The following is a 17,351-nucleotide window of genomic DNA, read 5'->3' as shown; positions in this document are numbered from 1 at the left end:
TATAGTGTGGTTCTGGAAAGAGGAAGGGGAATGTTGATGAAGTTCATAGCTAGTTCGGACCTCGGAGAGTTGGGGACAGGAATTGTGAACCCCTCTGTAGCCAGTCGCCAGAAAAAAATCTAATCCAAGGTGATTAATTTTCCAAGATTTTAAGGTGAATTTACAAAAAAGATCAAATTAAATACAAATATTTGTCAATAAATTGTCCTTGTTTTTTTTATAGTTTAGACTGAAGATTTTGATCGGAAAATAGGAAATGTTGCAACAGAGGAAACTGTTGCAAATTACTTTTGGAATTACTTGCATTTTGATGCAAGGAATAAGGAATAATTTGCAAAGCAGTGGGAATTTAATGTCCAGACGTCATGAACCATGACGATTAACCAGCAACGGGTGTCTTCTATTGTATATCATTGGTTTATCCGAATGTATTCCAAATTTTTTGTTCCTAGTAGAAACCATATTAAAAATTTAATGTTTGTATAACAACATAAATAAAAACAAACAAACAACAAAAAAAAATAAAACAACTAATCATGCTGAACTGAAACAAATTATTCTTTTACAACTATTTCACTTTGAACTGAGAGAAAAAACTTTGGAGTGGTGAATGAAAAAGTTCTAGACTTGGGTGCTGGGTTACTAAGCCAGCTTTGCTCATGATATCTCATGTCTGTCATGTAATGGACAGTGGAGCCACTATATCTTATAATTAGATCCTTACAGTGTTTCTGAATCTTCCACTGCATTGTTAGCCAGCCTTTCTTTAGTTAAAAAAAAGAAAAACTGGCTAAAGCAGTAGTGATGGTTTTGTTTTTGGTGAAGAAGAGGATAGACTCTAGTTCTAGGTGTAATGGTGTACAAAAGTAATTTACGAATGATTATTTATGTTTTTATAAAACAATTTTTGTTTTATGTTTTATAAAAAAAAATGTCATATGTAAGTATCAGAGTATTTTCATTAATTGAAACTTTTACATCGCAATATTTCAGGACAGATTTTGAGTTAAATATTAACCCATTTAAGATCACCTTCAGAACCCCACAGTTCTTTGACTGTGTGTATTCTAAGGAAATGCTCTACTTAAAAAGTTGTGTGCAAAAGAATGATCACTGAAATTCAGAAATGATTTATATATAGGTCTCCTTGAACAGTAATTTTACTTTTGATGCTTAAGCAGATTTTAAAGCAAGTCCTTTTTTTTTGTAATATTTTAGCAGGTGATTTGTACATTTACTCAAGTACACAACTTCACTCACCATGCCGAGGTGTGGCTGTATGCATGATTAGTAATCAGTGAACTGTGAACGGTAATATGGGGTAATGTAGTGGTCAAATTATACTGTGTAGTGCTTAAACAGACAGAGAATTGTGTAATGGTAGTTTGCTATGCTGGTTGTAATATGACCGGGAATTCTGAAATAGGGCAGTCAGAGATGTGGCTCATGGTATCTGCTTACAAATCATACATTTTCAAACACAGCACTGAATGTAGAATAATGCTGCAAGTGCTATCATTAGCAACTAACTCTGTTGATAACAACATAAAAAAAAGAAGATCATGTTTGGCAACCTTAACATGCTATTACTTTTTTATGCTTTGTATTTTCATTGAAGGTGCCGTTTTTTTTAGACAAAACGTTCATTTTAATGTTCCGCAGAACTTCGTAAACTATTGTGGGATTTAAAAAAACAGACATAATAACTTTCATCATGATTTATTGTTTTACAACATGCAACTGTGGTTATAGATGTATAGAATACGGTTACATCTGTTATTCTAGTGGCTGTTATAGTTCATAGGTAAAAAATAATCATTTTGAACATTTTATTACATTTTGAACATAGATATTAATCTTTTACGAGGAATATGCATTGCTTGGAATCAAATGCAATCACATGAAGGTTCCATCCTAAAATGTTACCTAAAATAATTTCTAAAGTAATTGTCATGACACCACAGTTTTTGCTCTCAGGAAGGTCATGAATGAAGGCCGTGTTTGCCACGTCGAATGTTAAAGCAATCCGCTGGTTATGGCTTTCTATTTTCTCAAACCTCTTTTGCTCCTTGGCCCTTTGGTACTAAAAAAACAAACAGATATAGAAAAAAAATAGCTGATAAGACAGATTTATTTGCATTGTCCAAACATCAGAAATAAATAATGCCAGTACCTGGGTGTTTACTAATTTAATCAAATTCAAAATGAAAATAATTATTTGTCACATGCACATTCATACAGAGTACGACATGTAGTCAAATGCTTTTTACGACTGCTTTTAACGACTGTCCAACATGTGAACATGAAAAATAGAAAAGAATATAAAAATAAAAAAAGTAAAATAAAATAGAAAATAAATACAATTAAGTATAAAAGTATATTAAAGTATAAGTATAACTATAAAGTATGACCTATACTTTAATATTCTTTTATACATTTATTTATTATTATTATTATTATTATTATTATTATTATAATTTTTTTTATTTTAGGTTCAATATTTGAACTTTAATGCTGTTTTTGAAAAATGGTTTGATCAACATCAAGTTTAAATATGTAACTTTAAAAAAAAGAAAATACAAAATGCAAAAAAAAAATGTGTTTAGTTATATAATATATAAATGTAATGTAATAAAATGTAAATATATTATGTAAATATTATTCAAGGGAAGTTTACTACTTTATTATTTTAAAACTCTATTTTATTTATTGTTTGGTGTGTCCATTTTAAATTAATTTTAATTTCTTGAAATCTCTGCCTTGCAATCCAGCTGAAAGATTGGTATACGCCCCACTTCTGTCTGATCAAAAAAAAAAAGGCGCCAACACCACACCCTTTAACTAAACAATCATCGCCGTCTTCAAGATGACAGTTGCTGTCACTTTTTTGTTCTCTCACTGTCTCTCTCTGTCTCACTGTCTCTCTCTCTTTCTCTCACTCTTCCTCTCTCGCACCTACCACTCTGTCATCAACATACCCTGTGCCAGCCTGCCAACAACATTTTTTAAGATCGCCGTCATTAATGATCTGCCCAATGACACATATCCTTGAGAATGAAAAAGGGAGAGATCGTTGAATAACGAGCGAGGCCTAAAGAAATGCCTTAATCCTCTAAAATAGGACCTAGGATTTGTACCAAGGCCATCCAACATGGAGTAGAACAGTGGTCACCTACATGGTGGCAACAGGTCGCTCGCAAGGACCACATGAGTCGTCCTTTCCTAAACAATAGCTCACCATAGTGACACTTACCAGTGAGCTGCATCTATTTGTTTCCTACCTTGTTAAATCATTGTTAATAATTATTGTGAGAAATCATTAACATGATCAGTGTCTTCACATAGATGACATTAATTATTAATAATAACATATAATTAAAGGTCAATTGAGCAAATTTGTTATTTCAGAAGTGTGTATCAAACTGGTAGCCTTTCAAATTATTCGGTACCCAAGAAGTAGCTCTCAGTTTTAAACAGGTTGGTGACCCCTGGAGTAGAATATAAGCTGATTTTTTTTTTACAGCTCCTCCAATACAGCCACACAGCAGGCAGCAAAGAAATGATTCGTAAAGAATGGAAAAGGGGTGGACTCTTATCGTAATATTGAATCCCATCCCAGACATTACTTAAATGTGTTGTGACTCAACTAAACCTTGTGACTAAACTGTTATGAGTCTAGTGTGTTTGGCATGAGAGCAAAAATAAAGAAAAACAAATTGAAATCAACAATCCTCATGGTGGTATCACCCAGCATGTCATCCTGCCTTTTTAGGTCTGGCTCATACCATGTTTTGTTTATATTTTTTATGTACACCTGTGAGATGACATGCATATTGCTACCTTTGTGTTAGGGACTGTGTGTCCAGCTGATTTAGAGGACTTGATGTTTTGAATGCCAGTTCTGTGGTTTATTATATACACACGGCTTAGTGCGGCTTCTCAGCTGTCCTTCCTCCCGGCCTTTCTTTTGCAATTGTATCCACCCAGGTTATATGTCTCTCTGTGTGCTGCGTGCACTGTTGCTTTTTTGAGACGCCTTTATTTAACACTGCACTTTTGTGTAGTAGTCCCAACAGGCGTAGTTCAGAGGCCGTGGCATAATGAAAGCCAGCTGCTACTTCAAACAGAATGTTCGGGAACATGGCAAACAGGAAGAGACAGGAGAAGAGCCTCAACACTTCAAGGCTCTGAACTCTATCTGCCACTGTACTAAAGGAAACCAATTTATATATGTGGCTTCTACTAGAACTGAATGCAGAAATTGGATACTGAATAAATACAGTCTGTTTAGATGGATGGAGAAAAAAAAAAAACTATATATATAACAAAGTACTCACTTTTTCTGGTGGTCGCTGACTCTGTTTCTCAGAACAGTGACCTACAGACAGAATCAGAGATATGACACATAGTCTCTCTCCGAAGTATGTGCGTCTCTTTTAAATATTCGGGAAGCAATCCAGAGACTAGCTATAAAGCACAATCATGTACTCCTGCCAAGTCTAGCCCAGGTGTACAGTAAATGCCACAGCTAGTGTGAGTTATGGTTAAATAGCTCTGTCAACAAGCCTCCATGTGAAAGTTAGCATAAGAGTACAGTAACTTGCAACATAATAACTGAATTACATGGCTAGCAACTTTACAGAGTGTGTCTTTTCACGTGCGATATACCGAATGTACTTTTACAGGGAATCGATTACCTCATATTTCTGACGTATATATTTGTATTGCAGTTCAAACTTCTCTGCCTCGAGTTGGTACATCCACTTCCAAAGTTCGTTAGCTTTCTCTCTGTATGAAATGAGACATGATAAACAGGATGAACCAGTCTCTGGAATGACACTGTAGGTCAGTCGTCTGCGGCTTTACAGCATGTATAATTTCAGAATCATTTTCAAGGTATTTTTTTGTGAATTGAAATCTGATGGACATTTGCAGTGGGTATCTTTTTGGGAAGTTCACGGTACCTGAGCTTGTCAGCATTCATGTCTTCAACACTGAGCTCTTTACGCCGCTCATTAAGAATTTTTTTCTTCTTCTCTCTCTCAGTTTGTTTTCTCTGTACTCCCCGCTTGTCTGTCTATTAACAAAGCAAGATAATCATCGAGAGAAACCAGGTGAAAGTCATTTAGCTACACCCAAGAATGAGAGGATTCATGAGCATTACCTTCTGCATGTATCCGGTGAACTGTAGGTTTGTCAGAACTTTCTTTTTCTTGGCATCGTCTTCAGCTTTTTTCTTTGCCTCTTCCTCCTCTTTTCGTGCCTTTTCTACCTGAATTATACACCACCAATTAATTTTTCTCTGGATGATCTCTTAGGTATCAAACTGATCCAAAGTGTCAACTCACTGCCAACATGTTCTGACGTTCTCTCTCTTTTTCTGCACGGATTCTCTGCTCCTCGGCTCTTTCTGCCCGGCGTTTTTCCTCATTGTCAGAATAAAACACAAACACAAAGTGTCACTCAACTTGAAAATGTGTTTTTGAACACAGTGTAATAAAGCCCTTCATTGGGCAGTGACTGTGTAATTAATGAAAAATCTAAATTGTTTCCTCCTGGACAGGGTCACAGCAACTATGTAGCCTAACACAAGAACACTGTGGGCCAGGAACACACCCTGGATGGGGCGAAAGTCCATCAAAAAGCACCATGCACACAGACACATGAACATTCAGTTACACCTAAGGGCAATTCACCAGAGCAAATCCACCTACTGGTATGATTTAAGGAGGTGGAAGAAAATTAGAGAACCTGGAAGAAACTCACATACACAAAGAAAAAATTCGTAACGCCACAACTTGTTGAAAACTTGAAGCAAACTTTTTTAATATTTAAGGTTATGGAAGTTCATTTGGTACATGCATCTTTTAAAAGCAGCTTTGCAGTCACTCGATTCTGTATAATCATCATAATCATTATCTGCTTTCAGTGCAAAGACAACTACGTTTGATCCTTTTTATATAATAAACAAGGTCAACTTTCTTATGTCCCTCTGCCTTATTGCAAAAAAGAACATTAATATTTATATTTGTAATTTACATTTGTTATATATTGTTTTTTTTTTACGTAGTTATTCATTATAGCTTTCCAACACTGTATAAAGATGTACAAACACTGGTTAACTAATTTTTGGAATTTAAGATATTTGAAATGATGTTTTAGTTTTACAATGATAACACTGTGATGTGTTTTGTGCCTGCATGTGTTTTTAATCATTATTATGCAGCCCTTTTGGCCAGGGCTTACCTAAAAATATATTTGAGATTTCTTGCTCAATGAGAAAAATAATTTAGATAAGAAATTAAGTATTTTTGGAAATGACGTAACATTACCACTCTCTGCAGCACCTTGTCGCCCATGATAATGCTTATTTCTCTTGAAACTGTTGTAAGAAGCTCTTGAAATTTTCCCGAATGTTTTGCAATTCACTTCTCTTTGTAACTCACCATTCTACTGGATAGGGCAATTAACTCCTCCTCTTCTTTTTTGCGGCTTTCAAAATGTGCCTCAATTAGAGTCTGGAGCTCTGTCAGGTCCTTCTCCATGCGCTTACGATGGATATCCTGCATCACCAAACACAGAACAATTACTTTATTACAGTAGTAAAGTATTACTTTTAGTAGCCTTTAATCGAAACAAGGGGTGATTTTATTGTATTTCTTGCTCTACAACCAAAGTGTGTTTTGCATAAAAGTTTAAAACTGACAATCACATTATGACTAGAAAGAATAAAATGTTGTCATGCTTCAACCTGTACTCACATCAAAGTCAACTTTCTCCCCATCAGGTATTTTGGGAGGGACCATGGGTGGCAGAAAAGATCTAAAAAATAATAAATACTGAGGTTTTTTTTATTTACTCCTAAATCATGTATTAAATGTCAATATTTATTTCCCACAGTCACTCACTTTGGCTTTGGTTTTGCTTCTTCTGTGCCTCCCAGTGATTATAAAGAAGAAATTCAGAGAATATAAGAAAGAAACTATATAAACCAAGGTAGCAATTAAAAGCAAAGCAAAACAAAAATTTACAATTTATGCATTTCCTAACCTCCCTCTCCATGTTCCATTGCCACACCTACAGAAAGAGAACGGCTCTAGGTAATGTTTTCTTGCTATGTGAGGACAAGACTTAAACAGGCCCAACAGAGAGATAATAAAATACTGTAAGAAGCTTTGATAAAAAAATTTTTGCTTATATATTCAGAATCAAAAGGAAGACACAGACATATTCTGACTGACTGGAGAAAATGATTGGCGGCTAAGCCACTGGGAGCTGTTATAGACATTCACATATAATATACTAGCTGAAAGTACACGTGCTTCGCTACAGAAGGCAGAATGCTAAGCAATATGCCAATAAGCAGTAAGCACTGAGCAGATGATAAGAGATCAGAACGTAACGTCAACAAATAACGTACTACCCCTTTGTAGTACCGATACAGGGCAAACTACTTTGAAAATAAACATCTAACATGTAATAAGAAACAATGTACTAAGTTTCATTAGGATCCGTAATGTTATTTCAAAGAATTTACAATGCGTGAGAAATCGCGTTTTTCGCGAGTTAGCCGCGATCCAGGGCGAATTTTTCGAAACCCTTTCTTAGTGAGCACTTAAGACCCAAGAGGAAGGTATGTTCCAAATTTCATTGCAATCCGTTTAGTGATTTTTGAGATTTTGTGATGAGTGAGTGAGTCAGTCAGTGGTATTTGAGCTTTATATTTATATATAGACGATTAGCACAGACAGACAGACAGACAGACAGACAGACAGACAGACAGACAGACAGACAGATAGATAGATAGATAGATAGATAGATAGATAGATAGATAGATAGATAGATAGATAGATAGATAGATAGATAGATAGATGGATGGATGGATGGATGGATGGATGGATGGATGGATGGATGGAAGGATGGATGGATGTCAGGGTTTTTTCACTGCGCTTCCACAAGTTGTCTGTATTTGTTTTCTTTCACTTCCCGCCTCATGTACTATTTAAGCGGTTACACTTCCTCTGTTCTTCACTCGGTTTTTGTTTACCCCGGCCGCAGCCACTTTGACTTATTGCCAAGTTTTTCCTGTGCAGATGCTCAATATTTCTGTAAGTGCCTTCCGTTGCCTTCACTCACTTTATTTCGCAATAGTTTCTTTTGGGTTGTTTACTTGGTTTGTTGGGTTTTTTATTTGTATGTTACTTTCTATTATATGTTACTCCATAATCGGCACTGCGAATCCCCGTGGCACATTGCTAGAGTGTTGGACTCTCAACCTTATAACCCTGGTTTAAACCCTAGTCATGATAGATAGATAGATAGATAGATAGATAGATAGATAGATAGATAGATAGATAGATAGATAGATAGATAGATAGATAGATAGATAGATAGATAGATAGATAGATAGATAGATAGATAGATAGATAGATAGTCTATATGGACAAAGGTTTGTCTTCATTTGCTGCTATAATAATCTTGAGTCTCTGTGTGGGAAGATTTTCCACTAGATTTAGGAGTGTGCTTGTGAAGAGCTCACTCAGCCATGAGGGTATAGGAAAGGTCAGGATATGATATTTGAGGAGGCCTGGGATGCAGTCTGAGTTCCTGTGGATCCCAAATGTGTTCAAGGCCACTCAAGATCTTCCACTCCAACCCATTAAAGCATATCTTCATGGAGATCACTTTGTGCGCAGGGGCATTGCCATGCCGAAACAGGTTTGGCTCCACTATTTAAATTTAAGAGAAAATTTAAAGCTGCCACATTCTAAAGGATTCTAAAGGCATCCTGTACAATTGTATGCCTCCAACTTTGTGGTAACACTTTGATGAAGAACTGAATACATACATACATACTTGCATACTTACTTACATACATGAATACTTACATAAATTAATTTACATGCCAAATTCCTCCCTAATTTAGTAATGCCAATTCCCACCAACCAGTCTACTCTCCACATCCCACAACAGTTACCAAATGTAAGGATGATGTCTAGCATGTGTTTCCTATTAAGGCATTTCTGCTCATGCAGCATTGCAGGGCGGTGGAAAGTGTTATCTGCCCTCTTCCACATACAAACATTAAAGATTGACAAAGCATAGCCAATTTTGCTCTTTTAGACTCCCAACTATGCATTTCTTATGCACTTTCCAAATAATTGTGGCAAGCCACAAAAGTTCTGCAAACCAGATTGACCACTAACAACTTGTGGAGCAGATAAGAATTAGCTCAATAATAAAGCATATGACCTCATCAGTCAAGCACAGTGGAGGTAGTGTTATGGCTTGCCTGATCAGATTGAGATCTAGGGGAGTGTCATTAGTAAATAACATTGCCAAGAAAAGGTTTAGATGTACTTGGTATGTAATGAAGTATAGGTAGGTATTAAAATAAATATCTACATAAATGCCAGGCCACAATTTTTCCCAGCAAAACATTGCCCAGAGCGTCACACTGACTTTATTGGCTTGCCTTCTATCTATAACACACCCTGGAGTCATCTATTTCCCATGTAGGTGATGCACAAGCCCCCAGCTGTCGACATGATGTACGAAAAAATGTGATTAATCAGACCAGGCCATTTTCTTTCACTGCTGTCCAGTTCAAATGCTCACATGTCCATTGTAAGCACTTTCAGTGGTGGACAGCGGTCAGCATGGGCACTCTGTCCTTTCTGCAGTTACGCAGCCTAATATGCAACAAGTTGCGATGCACCTTATGACCATTGTTATCATTTTTTTTCTTTTTTTTTTATTTGTGCTGCAGTAGATATTCTGTGGGATTGGACTAGGACCATATTCAGGCACAAAACCGACTTAATTTACAATTTTACAATCACTATAATTGTTTTTGCTATGATTTGCTATGACTTGGTTTCACAAAATGTTTTGCCATTTTGTCCACTATTGTAAATTACTTTACCTAATTTAATAGCCAGTTTATGACCTGCACTGTGCTTCATATTTTAGTGAAATATTATTACTTTAGAAGTACATTATTGCAGTTGTTTGCAGGAGTCCTGAGGGCTTTGCAACTTGCTGATCATTGTTTGAATTAGTAAAGCCAGTAAATCTTTAGCGTTAGCTGAATCTCCTCTACCTTCCTCCTCCTCCTGCTCCTCAACCTCCTCTGTGCAAAAAAAGCAGATAGCACAGTTAAAGAGCAGCCATCAGAGCAGACCTAAAATACAGCTAAATACAACTAATACAGCTAATTTACATGCACACCAAACAAATGCACACACCTGTATACACACAATACACCAAACTGACAATCGAACGCAATGAAATGCAACAGAAATCTATGTTAAATAATTAAGTATTGCATCTGTGACAATAGATTGCAATAAGCTACAAACAACACACTTTCACAAACACACACATACACATGCACAAACCTTATTACTCTTATACCACAAAATGCATGCAAATCAACTCAAGGGTGAGAGAACAGACAAAAACTAAATACTACTTTCTAGTGTGCAGTTATTGACAATTGACCCAATTACTCCTGATTGTAGACAAAAGGCTGAAAGTCAAGTCTGAAAGCCTTTTACAGCAGGAGAAAGAGAGTAATAGCCCTGAACTCATCTACAGAGAATTTAAATCAGGAGATGGAGTGACAGTTGCATTATACAGCTAACAACAGCACTTTTCTCTAGGGCCCTTAGCTAGCTCGGCCGCTTTCAGCCAGCAGAAAGCAGCTTTTCTCCCTAACCAGAGCGAAACGTTTAAAATTACATTCTCGTCTGGCTTTGCACCATGTGCCAAGAAGATAATGGCAACCGAATAGCTTCGTGACATTCCCGAGGTAACAAGAAACAAGTTTAAGAGGGCAAAGGTGTTTTAAAAGAGTGTAAAGATTAGTGTAAAACATGTAGCAACATTCATAACTGCTTTGCTAATAAATGCTTTGCAGGTAAATGGGAAAAGACTTTATTACATAAATCGAAGATTTTTCAAGCTTGTCATGATTCATTACAGTTGAGAAACTCTTAAAAAAGTACCACTCCTTACTGAGGAAAAAGACTCTAAGCTCAGAAATAGAAAGAGCATTGAAAACACACACATCACGCGTTGTAACACAATGCTTCATTCCTGTGTGCTTGTTCCTTTGCCAAAACCTGCAGCAATTCCTGACTGGGCTGAGCCGACATTGCCCAAACAAAACCACACCCATGCAAAAAGTTTAGGCTTTTCTAACAGACATTATGGAAAGTGTAGTCCACATGTGCTCCAAAGGGTGCGGTGCTCTATCACTGCTGTTGTCTGAAGGTCCTGTTGTGGCAAGATCATAAAGCTGCCTGCCAGCTTATTATCCATGCTTAAAGGAAACCGGTGAGATGATAAACACATACACTGTCCCAACCCTATTGTGGTGCCATATAAGCATTGGTTGTAGTCCATGAACAAGATTTGTTCCATCGTATTTAGCATGCTCTGCTCTGATAACTGTGCTCTGATTAAGATATATATAGAGCGAGCTTGCAACATGTGATGCATTAGTGATACTGCAGTCAATCTTACCCTCATTCTCTCTGAAAATCAGAAACAAATAAGACAATTACTTTTTTTAGTGTGGCTGTCACACACAACTGTAGGGACCATTACTAGTTATAGAAAATAATAACCAGTATTTGATGTTTAAATTCCAGAACAACATTCTAAAACAGTACTTACTCATATTGAACTTCTTCTGTATCTGACATATTTGGACTAAGACCTGTTTCATGAAAAGATAAACAGTTTGCTTTTGTTTTCCTCAAGTTTGCATTATTATATTTATTATATATTTTTTCATTCTCCACATGACAAACATACATCTATTCATACATCTATATTGCCACAGTAAAGATAATATAACCTGGTTTTACCTGTCCGGTCTGGGGGATCTTTTAAGAAGTTACAGTACCTCCTGATTCAATCTGAACTCTGATTCAAATTTAAACTGGCTTATAAACTGTCTTTGTATCACATGACTAACTTTAGGGCTTTGCATAGTTAGTAAAACACTTTGTAGTATGAGTGCACACATGCCTCAGTATGGAACAATAGCAATCCAATTCTATTTATATAGCATAGGCCCAGCTGGCCAGCAATGAACTAATCCACCTAACATGGCTGTATCAGCTCTGCTCTGAAGAGGGGTAGAGGGGAAGATATGGAGTATGCACTGCCGATTTGAAGCCGCAGCGCATTCAGCTTGTGTGGCTTTTATCGTTTCTATCAGGGGAGAATGGAAGATTGAGAGCTTAAGTCACATGGCTGCCTGACGCCATTCCAAAACCTCTGATCTGGCACACTGGTCACAACAGTAAAGTCTACCTCTAACAGTCACATTATAAACAAGAATAACAAAGTGTTTAGACCACTAGCTTATTTTATTTACAAGCTAAAAGAAAGTGCCATAAAATGCAAATTGGTTCCTGTCCCCACATTGTCAGATTTAAGTGAATGAAATAATCAAATGGCAACAGGGAATATTATATTTTATGCACAGAAAATGCACTGGCATTTGTTTGTGTAAACTGTATTCATTTTAATTCTCTTCATATTACAATGTGATTTCTTTTTTAGTTTCAGTCTCTTTATGTCTATTTGTTTCAGCCTCCAGTGCAAGCACCGAGCTTTTGAGAATGATCTATGTCCCCAGGTGAGGAGGTTTCAATGACAGCTGTTCTGACACAATCCAACAATGCACCCCTGATGAGTCACTAATGTTGACTGATCCTATCTGCTATCATTAGCTATCAGAAGGAGCCTTTATCATCTCCCCAAATCTCTAAAAACTGCATGGGGTTTCTATTAATAAACAATTCCATAATTTATTTAAATCTTTCATCCTTTCCAATAATAGCAACATATTTTTACTTTGCCAGGGACCTGACACAAATAAGGCTTAATAAATATATAATTTTACAGACAGCAATAAACAAACCAAACAACAAATAAACTGAGTTTCCATTTATGACCTTTACATCCTATAGATGGAAATTTAATTAAACATGGGTAAGGAATTTAGAGATATAGATATAAATATAGATATAGATAATGATGTATGTATATATCTTTACAAATATAGAGATCCTTTTTCGATATAAACTATAATGTTAAAAGAAATGAACATGTCAAAGACAGTCTAAAAGGAAAGAAAAATTGTGATTAACTGTTTTTATAATTTTTCAGTAAGCCACTCACACACAAGACCCAAGACCTTTTGACTTAATGGGTATTTAAAGAGCACATGTAATTTCATCCTTCAAAAAGATGCTGACAGGAAAATTACTAATTACCATGTTAGGCTACTACAAGCACCATATCATGTCATCTTTTTCTACTTTGCCCACTCTGTATCATGGGCAATTGTAAATGAGTTGCTAAAGGAATCAGTCTATTTTATTCTATATTTTTTTTATATTTTCTGTTCACCATATTTGTCTGGTGTTTTAAAGTCTCCTGGAGAATCTGAGTTTCAATGAATTTCAGGCAGGTTTCTCAGGAACATACTGGATGAACTAGAATTTGAGCTGACATGCACCAAAATTGAAGGAGTATCTGGTTACACTTCCAGATGACAGGGACTCATTTCTACTTCAGAGATCGACTTCATTTGTTGGTCTTTTTACAATGGTTAAATAGAAGTATAGGAACATTTAAGCCATAGTCACCTTACTATTGAAAAGCCCCAAAAAATCTATGTCCCACTGTCTCATCTAGCAGACTGAGAAAGATAAGGCCCTGAAGACAAATCCTGGGTACTAGGATTGGACTAGGACTGGGTCATTCTTGAACCTTCAATAATTTCTAATAAGAAATCCCAGAACTCACTTGGTTCTTAAGGTAGAGGAATCAATGCTAGCTAGCTGTGGCACTGTTCTAGTGTAGTTGTGGCGGCTCAGTGGTTAAGACTCAGTGGTAAATCCCAGATCAGATGGTTGTGTGTTGAAATTTCAGTAGCATCAAGCTGCCTTGGTTGGATAAGACACTTTACCTGCAGTTCATTCTTACCATGATTCAGTCAAAAACAGTTATCCTCCGTTTATCCTTTACGTTCCTAAACTGCCCGCGATAAACATAAAAAACGCGATAAACGGACACTTATTGTTTAAGCCGTAATTCAGAAACTTTAAACATACAGAAAACATTTGCAAGAATACAGTAATTATATTTTTTATTAACAAATTGTATTATTTCAACATAAAACTCCAAAGAAACTATTTTTTTTTTTTTTTTTTTGGTCTATCGTGCTATCCGCAAGATACCAGGAAACAGCTAAACAAATTATTTTTTGGGGCAAATGCAATTCCACGATAAACCGTGGGCACGAGATTCCAACTGCAGTAAAGAGGGGTACATTTTTTTAATATTAAATATTACAGCTATTAACTGTAACTGTTGCAGTTAAAATTTTTATTTTTTTGTAAATATGTTTCACAATTGATTTTTTCTGCACTTTCCTGGAACCTCAAGTTTTCAGTAAATACTAGTGATGAATTAGAAAACTGCAGCCACAGTGAATAATGACCAATATGTCTTGTAAAAAGTAAGTAGTGTATTTTGTCAAGTCATAAAGCTTTTGTAAAGAGTCATTTGTCAAAATGCCTCCTTTCTCCCTCAGGCTGTTTAGACAACTGCAACCAGACCCCACCTCAAATGCTAAATTGCTGCATGACTGCAAGGTTGTTATGTCCCATAGTTACAAAAGTGGCCAAAACTAAAGCACAGTAATGACACCAAAAAGGTTTGGGAACAGTAAAAACTAAAAATTAAATTTATTTAATAGTTATTTTGTAATAAATGAATAACTCTAAGCAAGTTGGTTTGTTTTGAATTGTAGAATCAATGACTATACGTAAATCCCCTTTTTGAAAAAGCCTGTTTTTCTTTAAACCATTATTTTACCATAATGTTCTGTTTAATTGATCTTTTTTTTTGTTTGTTTGTTTGTTTTTGTCTTTGTCTTGTTTGTTTGTTTTTGCTGAACTCTTCTTCTTCTTCTTTCGGCTGCTCCCATTAGGGGTCGCCAGAGCGGATCATCCGTCTCCATACCCTTCCATTCTCAGCATTCTCCTATCGATATTCCCCTATGTCCCTCCTCTGCACATGTCCAAACAATCTTAATTTAGCCTCCCTCTCCTCGTCTCCAAAATTTCCTACATGGGCTGTCCATCTAATACACTCATTTCTAATCCTGTCCATCGTCGTCACTCCCAATGAAAATCTCAACATCTTCAGCTCTGCCTTTTACTCAATGCCATTGTCTCTAAACCATACACCATAAAGGGTCTCACCACAGTCCTGTAAACTTTCCTTTTCACTCTGGCAGATACCCTTCTATCCCTCTATTCCTGCCACTCTTCTCCACCCACTCCACCCTGCCTGCACCTGTTGACCCAAGGTACCTGAACTCCTCGACCATCACCACCTACTCTACTTGCAACCGCACCACTCCACTGCCCATCCTCTCATTCACACACATGTACTTTGTCTTACTCCTACTGACTTTCAATCCCCTTCTCTCCAGCGCGTACCTCCACCTCTCCAGACTCTTCTCCACCTGCTCTCTACCCTCACCACAAATCACAATATCATCTGCAAACATCATAGTCCACGGAGACTCCTGTCTGACCTCGTCCATCAACCTGTCCATCACCACTGCAAACAGGAAAGGGTTGAGAGCCGATCCTTGATTCAGTCCAACCTCCACCTTGAGCCAGTCTGTCGTTCCTACTGCACACTTCACTGCTGTCACACTGTCCTCATACATGTCCTGCACCACCCTCACATACTTCTCTGACACACCTGACTTCCTCATACAATAACACAGCTCTTCATAGTACTTCTCCATACTCTATACTCTATCCGTAGTGCTCTACTGTTGCTCACAGATGGTCACCTCTTCTTTCAGCCTGGCTTCCAGTACTCTTTCCCATAACTTCATGGTGTGACTGATCAACTTTATTCCCCTGTAATTACTGCAGGTCTGCACAACTCCCTTATTCTTAAAAACCGGTCCCAGCACACTGCTTCTCCATTCCTCAAGCATCTTCTCACCTTCCAGAATCTTGTTAAACAATCTGGTTAAAAACATTTCCAGCTCTCCTAAACATCTCCATGCTTCTACCTGTATGTCATCTGGTCACTCTTCATCCTCTTAATTGCTGCTCTCACTTCCTCCTTATTAATCCTATCCACTTCCTGCTTCACCTTCTCCACATCATCCACCCTTCTCTCTTTCTCATTTTCCTCATTCATCAACTTTTTAAAATGTTGAATAAGTAAAATATACTGAAAGAAAAAATGTAATAAAATCACAGAAATGCTGTAATATCCTGCTCTAAAACATTCACTAAACATGCTTATTAAATTGACCAGGTGTCTTCAAATTGACAAAATATTATGAAACTGTGCTCTATTATATAAAAAACTGGATGTAAATAAACAATTCAAATATTCTATTAAAGGTTATTTTCATTCCATAAGAATGTTGTTTTCTTTTATATTCTGTTGTACCTATTTTTTTAAATATTCATTTACCCCTTTTTCAGGATTTTTTTCGTTATTTATTACTTCTTAATATACTACTAATAATACTGCTACTGTACTACAGTAAGAGCTACAGGAGCAAGATTTGTTAGATTTATGTTGATTCACAATCTGCAAAGTAATAAAGTGTGCTGGGATATAGTGAACACATAAAAACAAAATACAAATTTCGAAAAGGTTCATTTAAAATTCATTTGCATTCAAGGGGGGCATTTCTCATAGCTTCAACACCTTTCCAGCATCTTTTTTTTTTTTTATAGTGAGAAGGGTGTGTCATGCATTTTATCAGATTTTTTACTGTCACTGTTTGTCCACAGTGCCACCTAGCACCAAACTGTAGAACCTGCAGGTGAGCGCTAAATTCGCTTGCCAGCTTTAGCAAATCTGATCACTTGCTTAACAAGCCTATGTGTACTTATGAACACTAAATACAGCATACAGTGTATAACAAGGTATATATGTATTGGGAATACACCAGTGCACATTATATACTGTATTAATATTCATATACACATTCACACCTAAGAGCAGTTTACAGTCAGTTGACCTATCAGAATATCTATGGAAGGTTGGAGGAAAACAGGAAAGCATAAAACCCTGCTCCGACAGTAAGCCAAGCTCAGAATCAAACCAGGAGCAGTGGAGCAGCAAAGCAGCAACACTACCCGCTGCAACACCATGCTGCCTGGGCTTCAGTCTATTCATGCCTCCTTCTTATTCCTTGGTTTCTAAATGCAGATTATAGATTGAAAGCCAGTTTGCATTTGTTATGTCCCAACTCAGTGAAAATCTATTCTCTATTC

The 17,351-nt window shown here is 36.6% G+C and overlaps 2 protein-coding genes across 4 annotated transcripts in view; both read right to left on the bottom strand.

Annotated features, from left to right (window-relative positions):
- Window positions 1-17,351, bottom strand: part of LOC310737330 (uncharacterized protein) — a gene marked incomplete at its 3' end in the record, with an annotated part of 188,975 nt that overhangs the window by 30,735 nt on the left and 140,889 nt on the right. The gene's annotated exons all lie outside the window — the stretch shown is intronic.
- On the bottom strand, window positions 1,704-10,222 carry tnnt2b (troponin T type 2b (cardiac)). 3 transcript variants are annotated; one of them, XM_083530906.1, is made up of 11 exons: window positions 10,103-10,177; window positions 7,051-7,077; window positions 6,909-6,930; window positions 6,762-6,822; window positions 6,447-6,563; window positions 5,349-5,426; window positions 5,165-5,272; window positions 4,965-5,077; window positions 4,698-4,788; window positions 4,338-4,378; window positions 1,704-2,083 (listed from the first exon to the last, which is right to left on the bottom strand). In XM_083530906.1, exons 2-11 carry the CDS (start codon window positions 7,067-7,069, stop codon window positions 2,044-2,046), a joined length of 690 nt encoding a protein of 229 aa, XP_083387032.1. In that variant the 5' UTR covers window positions 7,070-7,077; window positions 10,103-10,177; the 3' UTR covers window positions 1,704-2,043. The 3 variants fall into 3 exon arrangements, with proteins under 3 accessions (XP_083387032.1, XP_083387033.1, XP_083387034.1); XM_083530907.1 differs by lacking the exon at window positions 7,051-7,077 and having other exon boundaries at window positions 10,103-10,222; XM_083530908.1 differs by lacking the exon at window positions 7,051-7,077 and having other exon boundaries at window positions 9,998-10,127.

This window comes from Silurus aristotelis (assembly GCF_946808225.1).
Source record: "Silurus aristotelis genome assembly, chromosome: 2".
NCBI lineage: Eukaryota > Metazoa > Chordata > Actinopteri > Siluriformes > Siluridae > Silurus > Silurus aristotelis.
This window is presented reverse-complemented; position numbering and strand designations above follow the sequence as displayed.

What these genes read in the sequence shown, in the direction of transcription:
- tnnt2b (XM_083530906.1), bottom strand. An exon ending in AACGTCAGAACATGTTGGCA is followed by an intron (nt 5,273 to 5,348) that starts GTGAGTTGACAC and finishes TGTATAATTCAG; the next exon opens with GTAGAAAAGGCACGAAAAGA. An exon ending in ATGAATGCTGACAAGCTCAG is followed by an intron (nt 4,789 to 4,964) that starts GTACCGTGAACT and finishes CATTTCATACAG; the next exon opens with AGAGAAAGCTAACGAACTTT.